The 19,259-nt window shown below is 39.2% G+C and overlaps 2 protein-coding genes across 2 annotated transcripts; one reads left to right on the forward strand and one right to left on the reverse strand.

Moving 5' to 3' along the window:
• Nucleotides 1-5,018: 5,018 nt before the first annotated feature.
• On the reverse strand, nucleotides 5,019-5,990 carry LOC139921538 (olfactory receptor 6C4-like). The gene has a single exon (XM_071911807.2). It carries the CDS (start codon nucleotides 5,988-5,990, stop codon nucleotides 5,019-5,021), a length of 972 nt encoding a protein of 323 aa, XP_071767908.1.
• Nucleotides 5,991-14,047: 8,057 nt separating this feature from the next.
• LOC139921528 (olfactory receptor 6N1) lies at nucleotides 14,048-15,105 on the forward strand. The gene has a single exon (XM_071911792.2). The coding sequence runs from the start codon at nucleotides 14,155-14,157 to the stop codon at nucleotides 15,103-15,105; it is 951 nt and encodes a 316-aa protein (XP_071767893.1). The 5' UTR covers nucleotides 14,048-14,154.
• The last annotated feature ends 4,154 nt before the right edge of the window (nucleotides 15,106-19,259 follow it).

A 19,259-nucleotide genomic window follows, 5' to 3' on the forward strand; every position in this document is an offset into this window, starting at 1 on the left:
GACTTATATGGGCCATTCTACAGAAGTTGTGCAAATTAGTGTCCCTCTCCAATAAAAGTAATAAACAGAACAATAAAATCTTTCAAAGCTACAATACTAATTAAAGCTGCAAGCAGCGATGATCGGGCCCTCGCACTTCGTGCACGTCGGGGTGTGCCACAGCCTTTTCAGTATAGAACGTGTCATTTCCTGTGTTGCCAGTAGGTGGCGCTATGACTATAATTCCAATTTGGCCTGTAGATGTCTTCAGGCCGGGACTGTCATCAAACGTGTGAAGTTTGGGGCAGATTTGACCACGTACAGTGGAGTTACAAAGCACTTCCTGTGTTGGCAGTAGGTGGCGCTATGACTATGATTGAAAATTGGCCTGTAGATGTGTTCAGGCCGGGACTCTCATCAAACGTGTGAAGTTTGGGGCAGATTTGACCATGTACAGTGGAGTTACAAACCACTTCCTGTGTTGCCAGTAGGTGGCGCTATGAGCATAAGTAAATATTTGCCTGTAGATGTGTTCAGGCCGGGACTGGCATCAAACATGTGAAGTTTGGGGCAGATTTGACCACGTACAGCCGAGTTACAAACCACTTCCTGTTTTGCCAGTAGGTGGTGCTATGACCATAAGTGAATATTGACCTGTAGATGTCTTCAGGCCGGGACACTTAGCAAACATGTGAAGTTTGGGGCAGATTTGACCATGTACAGCGGAGTTACATACCACTTCCTGTTTCGTGGCGAAACATGGAAATTCGATGCCTCGCCCATGACTATAACTGAATATTGGCATATAGATGTGTTCAGGCCGGGGCACTTAGCAAACGTGTGAAGTTTGGGGCAGATTTGACCATGTACAGTCGAGTTACAAAGCACTTCCTGTTTCGTGGTGAAACATGGTAATTCGACGCCTCACCCATGACTATAACTGAATATTGGCATGTAGATGTGTTCAGGCCGGGAGTCTTATCAAACATGTGAAGTTTGGGGCAGATTTGATCACGTACAGCCGAGTTACACACCACTTCCTGTGTTGCCAGTAGGTGGCGCTATGACCATAACTGAATATTGGCCTTTAGATGGGTTCAGGCCGAGACACTTAGCAAACATGCGAAGTTTGGGGCAGATTTGACCATGTACAGTGGAGTTATAAACCACTTCCTGTTTTGTGGCGAAGCATGGAAATTCGACGCCTCGCCACACCCACGCCGTTGTACGAAAACTCAAGCTTTTACCAACTTGTCATCGTCAAGGTCTTTGATATCCGCTGAGCAAGTTTGAGGTGGATCCAATTAACCTCCTAGGAGGAGTTCGTTAAAGTATGACCCCTGCAAATGGCCAAAAATGCCACAATAAATGCAAAATGGCTGACTTCCTGTTGGGTTTAGGTCATGGCACCTATTGAGGTTTTTTTTAAGTCTGGACATGATACATGTGCCTACAAAATTTTGTCCATGTAGGTGAAACGTAGCGTGAGGGGTATTTTTTTGAAATTTTGTAGGGGGTGCTATTGAGCCATTTTGCCACACCCATGCACAAGACCCATAAAATATATAATTTTTCACCACTTCTGAGGCATGTGCAAAGTTTTGCAACTTGTCGAGCACCTTTAGCCCCTCAAAAATGCGAATCATTTGGCAGAAAAAGGAAAATAATAATTCCTTGCCTTACAATAGGGCTTCGCAGCGGTCGGTGCTCGGGCCCTAATTAGTTCATTTTAGGATTTCTTATTATCCAATACATAAATTGCAATAATAATAATGTAAATTTGTTAAAATATTTATATTCATATTATAATCATGCCCCCCATGTTTCCCATTGGAAGACAGCTGTTCTGTGGAGAGCCGCGTGTGCCACAACAATTATTATAGGCTAGTACAGTGATTAATTATCAGTAATTAATTAAAAGAGAAAAACAATTTATAAAGCGATTAATAAAAATGCTTTTAAATGAGCCATTTAACAAAGCTATTTATAAAACAATTAAATGGACAAATAAAAGAATTTAGAAATCAATTTGCAAAATGCTATTTAAAAAGACATTTAAAATTTGCCTTTCATTTGCTCATTTATTTATTCATTTTCATATTATTTTTCCTTTTCACAATTCATTTTGGACCATACTTTACCATTAGACAACTCTTCTACTTAAAGCACAAGCACCGAGAGTGCTATGCTAATAGTAATAGCTGCAGAGCTCTCATTGAAGTATTTTAAAATAACTGATTAATTAAAAGAGAAATAAGCCAAACAATTTATTAAATTACTAATTAAAATGGATTTAAATTGTGTCAGTTAATTAAACCTCTTATAATAGTATGGGAAATTAAATTGATCAATTAATAATATGATTTCATAATACTTTCTGTAATCCACAAATAAGTCACTCAATTTATAATTTCATTTGCAAAATGGCTTTTAAAAATACATTTAAATTTATCTTTTCGTTTTTCATTTGCTTATTCATTTTCCTATTCCATTTCCATTAAGTAAACGCTTTAACTAAAACCACAGCGGCCAAGTGTGTCTCTCTAATAATAAGTTGTAGTAGGCTACTAATGAACAAACAATGATGCAAGTCCATATATTATGCTGATTAATAAAAGGTTATCATACATGTGTTTCAAAAGCAGGTAGGCTCATACATTTTTTGATAAAGCTGTAAAAGTTTTGTAATTTTTAACTGTAATTTTTAATTTTTACAGAATAATTCAGCATTCAACAGTCTGTTAGGCCTACCTGGAAAAAGGAAAAATATTTAATAATGTAGTAGATCTTGCCTTAGGTGGGTAAGGGTGTGCTATCTAGGTCTGAATTATGATTACGGGTCATTAAGATTATCAAGCATCAATTTATTCAATAAAACATATCAGTCAGGGCACCAATGATTGTGTTGAAAGGACGTGTTTTAATCACTTTTTGGGTTCAACGGTAAAAGATTATGTTGGCCCTGTACATGTGTATTGGACAGTACGTCAAGCTCTACAGTGATGACATTTTTAACACAATCAATCATCATAATGGCAAAAACTAGGAAAACAAAGCCACGGTTTAACATAACTGCAATTATCCTTTAATGCTAGCAATTTTTTACATTTTTTCATTGCAGCTTCAAAACTGGTCCACATCCGCCTTAACAAATAAAGAGATCATAGATCTTAAGCAAAATAGTGAGTGTTGGTGTCAGATAGTTAGAGGCAATCATTTTACACCCCTATTCATTGTCCCATTAGTCTGAGAAAGCAATGGAACCAGAATGGCTTACTTGGACCAAAAATGTACGTCATACTTCGGTGGTCTATAAAGTTGCTACAGGTCTCGCTGCCATGGTAGCTCTATAGAAACTGTGGTGCATGAGGAAGATTGACAAATTGTATGTGAAATTGCCACTGAGATCACTCAAACCAGGAAAAAAAACAAAAACACACTCCCTATATGCCTATAGAGGGTGCGATCAAAATGATTCCAGACAACACCGACTTCAAAGTCACACTATAGTGTTTATTTAATGTTTACACTTGTTGATAAATTAGGAAAAGCCATGAAATATTTTGCTAAAAATAAGGTTAAATCTGTTTTAAGACACGTCAACTAAATGGGGTCAAATTGATGGTTATAGGCTTATGTGGGTTTCCCATTGTCTTTGGAGCCTCTAGCTTTGGGAGTGAATTGATCCTATTCACAGAATTGCATCTGTCCTAGACTATAGGAATAACATAACTAGAATTCTTGAATAACATTAATTCTTAAATTGAGCAGTATTCCCCATTGTATTCATTTTTATGGGTATGGCTTTTTCAATCTTTTTGATCTTTTCTGAACCAGTTCTTAAACTAATTTCACGTGATATAAACAATAGTGTTAAGATAAACTTTTAAGCTAATTTATTTAATGCAAAAAGAATAATTACCTTCAAGGAAAAAAAATTTATATTAAACACATAAATTCTTAAATTACTTAATTTCGATCAGTTACCAGAAAATGTGCTAGTACTCTGTGCAACCCTGTTGAAGAGACAGAAAAAAATGTCCTCTCATAAAATAGTGGTGCCATCATAGTGGTATGCATGAAATACAGACTGCAAACTACTGTTATTACAAGAGATGAAAATAAATACAAAATGATTTTTCTGATTTTCTGATTTTTTTGATGTAGAGAGGCTATTCCATCATGATAACATGTACAGAGAAACACTGAAATTGTTTGATCAAAATAAATCCTTTATTTCATTATTACTGGTTTTAGAAATACAATAATGCATTTCTATCTATGGTTTTGATGATTTGCTATTACATTTGCTCACAGACTGTAGGACATGACTATGGAAAAACTTAAGCTTATGTAAATGCATAGACCACAAATCAGTGAGTCAAATGAGTCAAAGATGTATTGATTGTGATTTTTTTGTGATTTCCCCCAAGAATGAAATTCATTGGAGCATGTTGGGTTTCTGCTATTATTTTGGGAAACTTTGGGGTGGGTAGTGATAGTTTTGTAGAATAACTTCTCATTATATTGAACCATTTATCTTGATACCTATGTGGCAGAGGTGGGCATAAAGGCTACTGTGAAACCCACATTTTCAATTGCTTTCCTTTTAAAAGTACTTCTTATTGTATGCAGCATGTCCTTCCAGTTATCAAACAGGCAGAAACTATAGTCTTACTGTACCTCAGTGGATCCATACATCATAAGAAGTGTATGTATGTAGGTACGGTGTATTGTGCTGTGCTGTCTTAAAATAGCCACATGCTTTTAATTATTTGATTTCAATATTAATCATGATGATCATGAACTTAATTATTTAAGAATTATTCATGCTCAGTATACAAAAGATAACCTAATTCATGCTACTAATGTCAGCTGAAAACCAGTTTGTGTAATGTTAAAAAAGTTTAATCTATTACTGAGAATGGCTGTTACATCACTAAATCTATTTTAACAATATTCTACAGTATATTTTAGTGTAATGTACATTTTGCCCAAAATAAAAACCCAATAGCATCCACAAATGTCCTTATCATGATTTATTTTTTCAGCGTAATTTTGGATTGCCTTCTGATTTTTAACAGCTTTTTCACAGATTCTTTGATCTCTTGTGTCTGCAGAACATAAATGATAGGGTTCAACATGGGAGGGAGGGCAGAGGACAGAGACAAGTTAATGATCCTGGCATTCGGATGAATTTCTCCTCCCAAGACAAATGTGATTATGAATGGGAGGTAATAGATCCCCACTAGTAGCAGGTGAGCTGTGCAGGTTTTAAAGGCCTTGAGTCTGTCCCGGGCGGTAGCTATTTTAGCCAGAGCACGGCCAATACAGGAGTAACTTATCAAGACAAACAGCAGTGGAAGCCAAAGAATAGTAGCTGGCAATAAATAAGCAATGACAAAGCTGGGGGTGTAGTCATTGCAGGCCAGCCGAAATATCTGGCCATGGTCACAGAAAAAGCTGTTGATAACCAGGGACTCACAGAAGGAAAGTCTAGTGAGAAGGCCTGCTGCAATGAGTATAACAATGATGGTGAAGAGCCAGAAAAAAGCAACTATAGAAAACATCAATCTGTGTGTCACCAGCACTTGATAGTGCAGGGGGTAGGTGATAGCTACCAGTCTGTCATAGGAGAGTAAAACCAGATTAAGAGACTGCATTGTAAGGCAGACGTAACAGAAAAAAAAGTAGGCCAAGCAGTTGTTGTAGGAGATGTGTCGGTGGCCAAACAGGAAGGTGTCAAGAACCTTTGGCACCAAAGAAGAGTTACCAAACAGGTCCACAAACGCCAAGTTAAAGACAGCAATATATTTTGGAGTTTTAAGATTATGATCCAAGTATATTACAGCCATCACTACAGTGTTTCCCAGCACTGACACAATATAAACAAAAAAGAGAAAGACATAGTAATACTTCACATTGGGGATGCCAGTAAAGCCGCTGATTATGAAGTATGCAGGACGCACAAAAGTAATGTTTTTGCCAAGAGCCGAGTTGAAAAGGTCCATTGTGTAACCGTTTTCAGTGCAGTGGCAAATAAGGAGAACCGTCCTCTTCTGTGTGTCAGTTGGAGTCCTGTGTATCTTTATGTCGATGAAAGTGGGTTCCTCTATCTTTCTCTGATGAAGGCACTCTGATCAATCAACCATTTTTTATACCTTCATACTAAGAACCTGTTGTCCCATTCTCTGATGAAACTCCCACAGGTGGCTTTTAGTGCCCCCGTATGACCCAGTTGTATTTTTATTTGGCTGGTTGTTGGGTGACCTTTTTACCTCTGCCAAGGGGGTTATGCTGTCTGTCTGTCAGCAGGATATCTCTTACCATGAAAATTAGTGGATAGGTAAGCCTTGGGGCAATGGACAATTGAACAATTCGATTTTGGTAACAATGGAATTTCTCTCATTACACGATTATTGCTTTATAGCCATAACTATGAAACTAATGGAGATAGAGACTTGATTCCAAATCCCAAGAGTATGTTTGCAGGGTCAATAAATCAATTTAACTTAAAGTCATTCACTTTAGGTGATAGTAATTATGTCTTTAGATGTAACAGCAAGTTGGAGAATTGTTCATCATGTCGTGTGTGCACCTGGCTTCTCATTTGTTGATATTGTTTTTTGTGGTCACTGAGCAGAGTTTTCCAGTCGGACAAATTATTGATGAGGTAGTGCCAATGCACATGTCCTGATTTTGCCAAGTTAGGGCCATCCCAGGGTCAACAAGGGCAGTGCTTGCCTTAAATCTGCTCAGCCAATCCCAAACTTCATCATATGACATCACTACCTGTGCACGGTGTTTTGTTATGATTTTTTGTGCCTTCTTCAGCATTTTTCATACTTTCATACTTTTCATACTCTTGTGTTGACCCAAGGACATCATGTCTAATGTTGACCTGGGGCATCATACAGGTGTGTTGACCCAGGGACATCAAGCCTAATGCTGACCCAGGGACATCATGTAGGTTTGTTGACCCAGGGACATGATGCCTAATGTTGACCCAGGGACATGATGCCTAATGTTGACCCAAGGACATCATGTCTAATGTTGACCTGGGGCATCATACAGGTGTGTTGACCCAGGGACATCAAGCCTAATGCTGACCCAGGGACATCAAGCCTAATGCTGACCCAGGGACATCATGTAGGTTTGTTGACCCAGGGACATGATGCCTAATGTTGACCCAGGGACATCATGCCTAATGTTGACCCAGGAACATCATGCCTAATGTTGACCCAGGAACATCATGCCTAATGTTGACCCAGGGTTGACCCAATGTTGACAATCTGCGGTGATGACAAACCTCCTATGTTTTTACACTTTTCCCTATCTCATTGGCAGAGTGTCACCCTTCTTTAATCCACATCTCTGCATACTTATGAGCCGGCAAGAAGGCAACTTCTATAATCTGTGTGTGAAAAGGGAGAAAAACCCGCTGGTGGAAGTTGTTTGCGCCATGTACTGTCAGATTGGAGAAATTAATGTATTTTATAGAATCTGTTCCACGATGTTGTCCATTTTCTTCTCCTTGCTAAGCTAGCTAAATCACTAGCGATTAGCTTGCATGCTACGCAAAATTGAAAGATAACCCATAAAATATACATGCTCTAATTCGGTTAGGCGTATGTCAATCATGATTTGACAGACTGGTGAGGCACTGTTTCACGGGCGGTCTTAACAACGTGTCATACTCCATAACTATCCAATCAATGGCTTATAAAGTTATTATTGAGTTATATTAGCTGGTGAAGCTGAGAAAATACTTGCTTCACTGAAGTTATTTTTAATAATCAGAAGGGGGTGCTGTTTTGCATTATAAATTGTGATGATGAGAATGAAAATTATAAAAAATGTAATTATTAAGTTTTTCTCTTTTTTTTGAGTGAAGCTCTGCTTCACCTGTTGTTTTAGAGAAACCTCCCCTAATGTTGACCCAGCAGTGCCTGAATTGGACCAAAAAAGGTGCCAGTACCCTAATTCAGCAGTTGCATGACATGAGCATTGCATGTGTTTTGGACATATTTATATTTATACGCATATCTTGGTAATATATCCCACTTCAAATGTATTTTTGTATGCATTTCATTACATACAAATATAATATTGCGTATATGCTACAATAAATCCAACTGAAAATGAAACAAGACTGCAGTCAGTTTAGCTGCAAAACAACTAGTCCTAACCTACCTTGCCATTTAAAAAAAATCAACACAGAAAAATGTGCTGGGTTAGTGCTGTAATAATATCATAATATCAAGATTACATCAGAGAAAGATTACATGCTTACAAGCATACAGAAGACTGATGCAAATAGACAGAGGCCAATACTGTCTTTATATAACTGACGGACAGAGCTGTCTGTGCTTTTTGGAGGTAGTCGCAACAAAGCAATATTGACCATGTGTTGTTGACAGTCATGATATAAGAAAAGTAGCATTATGTAACTTTTTACGTACATTTATTCCTCCTTGGCGCAATAACATATCTTTCATTTGTGCTTGCACATCCTCTATTTTCTTTTCTCTCTCTATTGGCACCTGACCAGTAGTGTTGATTGGACATATTGGCGTTTGATTACCATGAATTTCTTCATGATTGACACTTTAACGGCCCTGTGCTCCACTGACTGCTCTGCTCCATCAGATCAAGTGAAGAGGCAATGGCATCACTCTGCTCACAATATAAATGTATTTATGTTTTCTACACAATATCATTCCATTGTCGTTTTGCCCACAAAGTCCTGCATCAGAATGTCAGCCATTATATTCTTTACAATCTGCCTTTGCGGGGCAAAACGTCAGTAGAATGGTTTTAATTTTGCAGAACACGTAATTACAAGAGGCTATATAATTTAGGGCCAGAGTGACACCTCTTCACTTGATCTATGCAGCTTTGTTTTTGGCTGCAGTTTGACTCACCGTGTGTGAGCGGAGCGCTGCCTTCAGTCTGTAGGATGCTGTCTGCTTAAATGAAGCCCTGTCAAGTCTATGGCGCACTTTTTTCATACGGAGATACTCTCTTCATTCAACTAAGGTGTACCAGGAGGTGGCGGTACGGAATAAGAAGTAAGGGTACTCATGTGGACAAAAATCAGAAGTGCCGGTACGCAATAAGAAGTAAGGGTACTCATGTGGACAAAAATCAGAAGTGCCGGTACTCAGTACCGGTGAGTACCGGCCCATTTCAGGCACTGTGACCCAGGGACATCATGTCAAATGTTGACCCAGGGACATCATGTAGGTGTGTTGACCGTAATGTTGATCTGGGGACAGCATTGCTGAAGTACAACAAAACATTGCTTTCGAGCGAACGAGACAATGAGTGACCTCACTTCAGTCCATTTATTGTGTGGAATCAATTGAGTATAAAATGATTATGTATCTTATGTACATACAATATATTATGTAGCCTATGTAGTGTACAAAGTATGAAGCACTTTGATCAACAATTCAGATCAGGAATCAAACCCGGATCTCCCACATGAAAAGCAGCAACGATAAGCACTCGCCTCCATTCACTGTTTATGTGAAATCAATTGAGCATAAGTTGAATAGCCTACATGTAGTGGAAATAGTGTGGCATATATACCCTTCAGACTAGTTATAAGACACCTTATAGCTCCTTAGATAGTGAGGCCCCTTTAGAAACTCTTTTTTTGTTTCAATCTGAAAAGGGCACCTAGGACAAGAAGGGAAGGGGCAATCGCCCCCTTGTGCACGCCTATGCTGTCAAACATATTAAGGTCACTGTTCCATCAGAGGATCTGGGTTGAAGCACCTTTATCGGCAAGCTTACACCCTGCTCCCTACACTCCCTACTACTCCCTACAACTCCCTTCAACCTCCAGGGGTGCTGCTCTATAGCCTAGCTGACCCTGTGCTCTGACCACACTGTGAAGGGGGCAAGCAAAAAGAGAATTTCCCTACTAGGATCTTAAACTATCTTATTATTATCATAAAAAGAAGAGGATTCTGTCAAGATCAACATCGAGTTTGGAAAACAATGGGAGAAGATAGAAAAACATTGAAATGTTTGAACATTTACTGCATCTCCATCTGCCTTTACAGTCAGCAGAGGCATTGTCAGAGTTTACCACTGTTACTGAAGATAAATTAAATCCAGTTTCTCATCTACCACTATAATCTGCATCAAAATACTCAGTTTTGAATAAATGCCCACAGCTATATTTGCCAGAATACGATCTTTGCCAGATGGAAATGGATACCTCTCCATCTATACATACTTTCAGTGAGATTCTTTAAGTCACACAGAGAAAATATGTCCATATAAACAAAAGAAACAAAACTTTTTTCTGTTTTTTGTGGAACACCATAATGTACCACTCTTAAAACAGTTTGCTCTGTGTAGTCCCCGTGAGTGAGAAGTTAATGACTTAACTATTCTCAGCTCCCTAGTTGAAAGTTGGAACAACTGTGCTTAATGAGGCTGTTAATGAGCTGTTTGTTGACACTGCTCCTGCAGGATGATGACACATTCAGTATTTCAGGCCAGTGAGGATATCTTGGCTCTGCTGCTCATTAGCCTGCTGATGTAAACAGTTTGTCCAAAACAGGATAGGACCATCAGGAGAGAGAGGGAGTTGGGAGGTAAGTTGAAGGGAGGGAGAGATGTGTTGCCTCATGAAGTTGAAAACTTTCCATAAAGTTAGATTAAGAGTAAAGAGCATAGCATAGAGTGATGCAATTTCCATTGTGGATCTGAACATATTTGTTATGTAGTTGCCATGCAGTGGTTAAGTAACATGTTCAAAATTTCCCGACCCAAATCTGGGGCCATTGTTAGAATTCTATTGTTGTCATAGCTGAACTACTGTATTGACAATTTGGGAAAATCACCTGAATCAGATGTTGATCCTCAACAATTATGTAACAATGAAGTAACCCTTTACTCAGATAAAGTGCAGAAATCACCAAAAATTACACTTATTCTGCTTTCAGGCCCAAACTATCACAACAACTCATCAACTGAACTCTACTGTGTGATGGCCATGTGCTTCCTTCTTATTAGTGATCATTTTGAAAAATGTAGTGATCAATTTGACACTCAAACATTGAAAACCATTAAACCAAGCAAGTTGATTAAGAGCACATTCATATTTACAGCAATCGCCTTATTAGGGATGAGAGAGATACACAATCACACACACCTGAGAGCTGCCCAGGACTACCACAGTGTTATTATTACAGAGTATTTGGGGGTTTTCCTTGCTCAAGGACTTTGACTGTAGTTGTTCAGGGAGAGGAATGTTACTTATTCACATCCTCCAACAAGATTTTCCCAGCTGGTCAGGAGTTTTGAACCGGCACAACCCCACTTCTCTAACTTTAAGAGTACCACTGACTGTCCCCACAGCAATGCCACACTTGGTATACTAGAAAATGTGCTCAGTAGAGCACAGACCTCCACCTCCAACACCCTGCAAGGCTTCACACAGAGACATTACAAAAACCGTAAGAAGGCATGGCCTAGTGGTTCTTCCCTGCACAACCTTTTGTCAAAGTTGTGATGTGTGAATCTGTTCTGAAATGTACAAAAATGCACCTTTTTGTGGAAGACCACTCTCACCACCACTCCCCCTTTTGGCCAATCAACATGAAAAGTTAATCAGTTCTTCCTTGGCCAATAACGAACCTTCCTACCAAGTTTTGAGCAAACTTTTTGAGATATCCTGCTAACGGACGGACGGACGGACGGACGGACGTACGTGGGTGAAAACATTACCTCCATGGCAGAGGTAATTATGTAAAGGTCATACTAAAATTTTTACTTTGCATAAAGAAGTTTGCATGGGCACTAAGAAGGACTATGGTAAGGAAATTAAACTAAATGACAGAGGGGTTTTTTGGCCTTATCATGCGGCCTTGTTTACTTGTTTTACTCTTCTACATTGCAACAGTATTTTAAATTGTAATGCTACCTCATTCAAAGATGACAAACAGCAGCAGATCTCATCAGAGACCTAATTAAATGGCAGAGCACCTCAGGTGAATGTTTACAGGTAGGCAGTTGGCTCTAGGGGCTAGCTTTCAGAACAGGTGAACTAAAACACAAGGATTGGACACAATGATATTTTGCAACTCATGTTGCTGTTGTCTTGTCTCTCGGGTATTATCTGATACCACTCTTCACTGTCTGACAGGATAAGACTGACAAGACTGTAATGGTTTTAGTTGATTGTTTTTTTTCTGATTATGATCTGTGATTGATGGAGACAAGTGTAAAACAAGTGAAGCATGCCATCCCCAACGAATAATGTATGCAGACCTTGGACCAATCAGTAACAAGATGCGTCGTACCTCAAAATCGAACCAGTGGTATAGCAGTTATGGCCTTTCAAAATTTGAAATTTTTACCTTTAACTAGCATCCCCATTAGGCCAATCAATGGAATTTTGCAAATGCCACAACTTTGTGCCAAAATGCATCATCCCTCCAAGTTTTGTCAAAATTGGATCAGTTGTGTCTGAGATATCTATCGCCTTTGAGTTTAAATTTTTGACCTTTCATAATAGCGCTCTCATTACGCCAATCAGGCATTATGTTCTTTTGTCCTAATGATCAATGTGTTTTCAGTATATAAATTGTCCCCTCAGCTTTCCACAGAAAAAAAAAATCATGTTTAGCAGGCCCCCTGTCAAAAATCTGTATGTAGAAAAAGGTCTTCTGCAATATTCTGCAGCCTTTACAAAACTAAAAACTAAAATACAAATTTTCATGAAATGCAGGTAGATCTTTTGATGGATCAATAAAGATCAATAAACTCATGCTGAGAATATGAGTGGTAAATCAAAGGTGCAAAAATACTGTATATTCAAGTAAATTAAAGAACTCCATAACGACATTACAAAGTGCAACGGATACAGCTACAAATTTGGAAATGTTGTATTTCTTTAACTAACTGAATGATGGATTTAAAGTCTGGCAATATTTAACTTGTTAATCAAAGGGTAATATATTATGTTGTTGTCATAGCTAACAGATCAAGTATGGCAAATTACATACATATCATACCTCAGGTGCTTAAGCCCCTGTTAAATGTAATTTAATGCAACTCCAAAAAGCACCACTTTTAAATTGTATGCCCCAATGGACCTTTAACCAATAAAGAGGAAAACTGTACATAAAACGCTGAAATTACATTTATATCAGCTACAAAACTGCACTCTGGTGGCATGGTGAGTGAGTGGTTAGCACTGTTTCCTCAGTAAGACGGAGCTGGGTTTGAGTCTCGGCCTTCTCTCTGTTTAGTTCTCCCCATGTTTGTATGGGTTCCCCCCCTATATTCCAGAGACATGCAGGTGTCAGGCGGATTGGCGAATCTAAATTGCCTGTGAAGGTGATTATCAAATCCATGAACAAACGTCTCAAGAATGAAAGAACAGAAAATGTATCTTTACAATTTGAGATGGGCTGTGTGCTTGACGTTGCTTGATTAATTAAGACGTACAGTTGTTCACTTGCCCAACTGTTTCAACCAGCTTATAGCTTATAGAGCTTATAGTGTGGCTTGAACATGACACATTATTCTCACAATGAATCTCGGGGCTTCCCATTTGTTCTCGCTGGCCAAGTCAACCACTGCATCTTCAGTTGGAAAGTAAACTTGGCTTGCACTGGGGTTTCTACACAAATTTGAGAATGACTGTCACTTCTATACTCTAAAATTGTTCATGGATCACATGTACTCCTAGTCACCAAGAAATGAATCATGACAGAACCATATTTCCTGTGTTTCCCCTCCCTCTCAGCTTTCTTACTATTTAAATAAAGAAAAAATACTAAGGAGAGTGGACTGGTCTCTCTCTAGCTTCGAAAAAAAAAATCTGTCCATTCAACTAGTTGTGGTTGTCAAGTGGTATTGAAAGAAGGGGATGAGTCTGTACACCAAACTGGTAAACAACACAGTAATCCTTTTCTGTCTCCTCCCCCCGGCACGACCACAATTACCACATGACCTCGACGGTAAATCTTATAACTTGTAGCTTTGGGACAGTGTCTCATTCATTTCTTCTTACCTGCTTAACCACTGCAAGAGGTTGAGGAACTGCAGATGACCATATATCCTATAACAAAAATTGTTCTATAACATCAGAATATTGTGACTGTGCCTTTAGGTGTTAAGTCTCACCCTGTGTCCAGATGCTTGAAGATGTCTTTTGTGAATTTTTCAGGGCAGAGCGTGGCAGTGTTTACCATCGCAGGCTTTGACCACCTGCCTCACCAAAAGGTTCTGGGCTGCCTCATTTTGCTCTGCTACGCTTTAGTTCTGCTCGGCAGCGGCACCAATATCTACATCATTGCTACAGACAGGCGACTGCATCGGCCCATGTACCTGTTGATCTGTAACCTGGCCGTGGTAGATGTCATGTTCACCACCAGTGCGAGTACTACTATGATCTCAGTACTGCTAACTGAGGTCAAAACAATTTCCTACTACTCCTGCATCTCACACATGTACATCTACCACCTGGGGGACATCGCTGGGTGTCTCGCTCTGTCTCTCATGGCACTAGACCGCACCTTTGCCATTAGCAAACCGCTCAGATACACCAGTATCCTGACTAACCCTCGAGTCTTTATGTTGATTATACTGTCTTGGTTCATAGGCATTGGCAGCATGGGGAAAATTGTTGCCGAGGCTGACAAGCTGTCATACTGCCAGCCGATTATCAGATACGTGTTTTGTGACTATCCTGCTCTGATCAGGGCTTCCTGTGTGAACCCTGAGCCTTATTTTCGTCTCATCACCATCCTAGGTGTGTGGGTGTTTGGAGGACAACTTCCCTTGATCCTGATATCATACGGGAAGATCATGTACACAGTGCTGAGGCTGCCCAGCAATGACCGCAAGGGTCAGGTGTTCAGCACAGTTGTGAGCCATTTCATCCCTGTATTAATTTACTACGCTCCAAAGTTTGTCTCTGTGCTGTTAACCAGAATAGGAGTAAAGCTGAACCTGACTGAGAGGAATTCGTTGCTGATTATGTCTACACTGTTACCCTCTCTCATCAACCCCACTGTCTACTGTTTGCGGACTAAAGAAATTAGGACTAGATTAGCACAGATACTGTTCAAGAACAGTGTTGCACCATGTAAGTGATATTAGTCAGGCAATCACATCAAATGTGGCTTACTGGGGTTTTTTCTGACTTACTGCCAAAAAGTAGCGGAGAATTTTTTATTTATCTTGGATAAAATGTGATGGTGATTTGAGTGAATGAGAGGAGAGATGAGAGATAGCGCTGAATGCAGGATTGTTTTCAAATGTTTCTGCAACCAAATTTCAGATATCAGAGCTGATGAATTGTGCTTCACAGCATTCATTCAGATGGTATTATCAAATTCTAACTGAGGTTCTGATTCTCATTTCAAAGGTTTTTACATTTTGTAATGTAAAATCAGTACCATGCAATAAGGTTTGCTCAATCACTGTACATACCTAATTGACAAGTATGCTGTGACACCCAACAATATATTCAGAACACCTTAAAATAATGTTTGAAAATATGACATTTCCATGGGCCTCTAAGCATTATTATATGGGGAATACACTTTATTTACTGTTAGAAGAAACATCAGTGCTGACAGCATGAATACATTGTGCTTTGTGTAATTTTTGAGTACACAAACACGGTGTATGGACACCCCCGTCATACTGTGACTTTGATATGATGGGTTATTGCACTATTTTGAGTGTTGATACACATTACATTTAAATTGAAGGTTACCCCTTGTGGAGGTATATTAGCACAAAATGTAGCCTAGTTACACCAAACTGAAAATGAGATTCATGAGAATAAAATATGTGATATTCCTTTTCACTGGAGTTTATTTTTCTCATTCTTTATGAGCTTCATGAGCTTCAGGATGGCAATATCAGTCATTTTTATAGTCAAATTTTAAAACGTTAGAGACAGATTTTTATGTAATTTGTTTTTGCCTATATCTTTTTTCATAATTCATGGCCCACATTTTGCTTGCTTTTTGTCATTTATCTTAATTACTTTTATTTATCATAGCTTATATTTATAGCTGGTATTTATAACCAGTGCCTGAATTGGACCAAAAAAGGTGCCAGTACCCTAATTCAGCAGTTGCATGACATGAGCATGGCATGTGTCTTGGACATATTTATATTTATACGCATATCTTGGTAATATATCCCACTTCAAATGTATTTTTGTATGCATTTCATTACATACAAATATAATATTGCATATATGCTACAATAAATCCAACTGAAAATGAAACAAGACTGCAGTCAGTTTAGCTGCAAAACAACTAGTCCTAACCTACCTTGCCATTTAAAAAAAATCAACACAGAAAAATGTGCTGGGTTAGTGCTGTAATAATATCAGAGAAAGATTACATCAGAGAAAGATTACATGCTTACAAGCATACAGAAGACTGATGCAAATAGACAGAGGCCAATCTATCAATCTATCACTATCATTCCATTGTCGTTTTGCCCACAAAGTCCTGCATCAGAATGTCAGCCATTATATTGTTTACAATCTGCCTTTGCGGGGCAAAACGTCAGTAGAATGGTTTTAATATTGCAGAACACGTAATTACAAGAGGCTATTTAATTTAGGGCCAGAGTGACACCTCTTCACTTGATCTATGCAGCTTTGTTTTTGGCTGCAGTTTGACTCACCGTGTGTGAGCGGAGCGCTGCCTTCAGTCTGTAGGATGCTGTCTGCTTAAATGAAGCCCTATCAAGTTTATGGCGCACTTCATACGGAGATACTCTCTTCATTCAACTAAGGTGTACCAGGAGGTGGCGGTACGGCATAAGAAGTAAGGGTACTCATGTGGGCAAAAATCAGAAGTGCCGGTACGCAATAAGAAGTAAGGGTACTTATGTGGACAAAACTCAGAAGTGCCGGTACGCAATAAGAAGTAAGGGTACTCATGTGGACAAAAATCAGAAGTGCCGGTACGCAATAAGAAGTAAGGGTACGCATGTGGACAAAAATCAGAAGTGCCGGTACTCAGTACCGGTGAGTACCTGCCCATTTCAGGCACTGTTTATAACATAAATGCAAAACTCAAAAATTGTCTTTTGATTTACTTCAAATACATTCTGATTTAAATTTGTTTTGCATCGTATGAGGTTTTGAACATAAATCATTAACATTAACATTAAACAAAATTGTATTATTATTGAACATGGCTTTAGATAAAACACTATCACCAGCCTCACCAGCATTCCCTAAATTTCTGTGATAATTTCATTTGGCTTTCATTTGTGTTGTGCCAAAAACAATATCATAGCCTCCTCTAGAGATTATTGGAGCTACAAGGCCCCGAGGCCTCTGTTCATCCCCAGCTCCATAACTGAGGTTATCTCCAAACTGAGACATGCAGTCTTATCCTTAGGGATCCTCTACTATCAAGGTATTATCACTGAATTAATGAAAGGCCACATTAGCTCCCTGGGTATATTACAGGTGTTCAGATTCCCCCACAGAGAGATGTCTCCTCTGAAAAAAAAAAATAATGAAGAGGACAAAATGAAACGCTGTGCATCCACAGCCCCAGTCCTGTGGGGCTCACTTCATTATGGCATTCTATATTCTACGGACCAATTTTGCAAATAGGCCTCCTGTGGGGCTTAAAGCACCTGTCCAGTCTACACTATGGTAGACGTTTTGTTTCGTTTATTATCTCTAAGAGAACCACAGCAAACTGATATTCCTATAGGTATACAATACACATACAAAAGACTGTAGACTGCTATAATTTGGCCTTCTGCTGTACCTGGGTCACACAGACACAGATAGACATGGATGAGACATGAAATTAAGGGTTTAATTCCGAAACACTATATCCATTTTGGAAAATATTTGCTACCTTAAATTCATCAGATAATACTTGAAAAACATGATAAAAAATGTGATTTAATACCCAAAAATGATTCTGTCCTAAGCAAATGTCTTCAACATTATACAAGTTCTCCAACCCATACGACCACATAGATCGTGTGTTCCGGTTCCTACCCTCTAATACGACCCACAGGAGCGTTTCCTAAATTAGCGCCCCTACTGGCGGCAGGAGATGGCTACATTGGTCTGCGTCCACGTCACGTGACTGTCAAGTTTCTCTCTGCGGCGAAAAAAAAAATGGCTGACATTCCTTTTATGGAACACACACACACACACACACGGATGACGTGGCTCACGGAAGGGCTGTTGTGGGTGGACTTGGCGCATTCGACTCCTGTTTTGGTTAAAATGTCTGAAATAAACCAACATCTTTACTTTTTCTTAACATAGATCATCTAGATGCAGTGTAATTACTAGTTCGGCTGTACTAGATATTTGATATATTCAGTAGATATATCTTTTTACGACCACTTTGCAAACCGGAAGAACTACAACTGTGGTTTCAGCGATAGCAGCGTGCATAGCAACCACCATAGCAACGATAGAAAGCCTGAATTAATCTTCGTAATAACTAACAAACTAAACATCATATACATTCACTGAACGAAGATTATGAAAATAAAATGCACATTTCTCGCTAGAAATGTTATCAAAACGCATTTTAATGCCGAAACTATCTTAAAATATTGCATTTTCCACTGAGAATAAAAGGAATGTCAGCCTTTTTTTTTTTTTCACCGCAGAGAGAAACTTGACAGTCACGTGACGTGGACGCAGACCAACGTAGCCATCTCCTGCCGCCGGTAGGGGCGCTAATTTAGGAAACACTCCTGTGGGTCGTATTAGAGGGTAGGAACCATGGATGTATTAAACTAGGTAGGAACACACGACCTATGTGGTTGTTTTTTGGGGGTGGACAGTCTCATATTATAATATACAATATTATTCAATATAAAAACTTCAATATTGACCCATAATGCGCCTGCTGTGTCTCTAGTTTCATGAGGCCTCAAAGGCTGTGGAGTTAACATGATCTCACTTTTCCTCCATAAAAACAGGTCTGTCAACCCACCCACAGGTGTTGTTCTCTCTATTGTTCTGTAGCAGGCGTCTCCCCCATAGGACAGCTGTCTTACCTGAACCTGTATGACACAACCTGACTAATTGTTCCAGAGAGAGTATTTCTGCTGGCTCCCTTCCACTAGTAGTTGCACATTCAAGCCCAGTGCTGTTGTCATGGCACACAAGGAAAGCACATTAATGGTTACACACACACACGCGCGCACACACACACACACGCACACACATGCAAGCACGCACGCACACACACACACACACACACACACAAACACCACAGTCATACAAA

Source organism: Centroberyx gerrardi, chromosome 11, assembly GCF_048128805.1.
Source record: "Centroberyx gerrardi isolate f3 chromosome 11, fCenGer3.hap1.cur.20231027, whole genome shotgun sequence".
Classification (NCBI taxonomy): Eukaryota; Metazoa; Chordata; class Actinopteri; order Beryciformes; family Berycidae; genus Centroberyx; species Centroberyx gerrardi.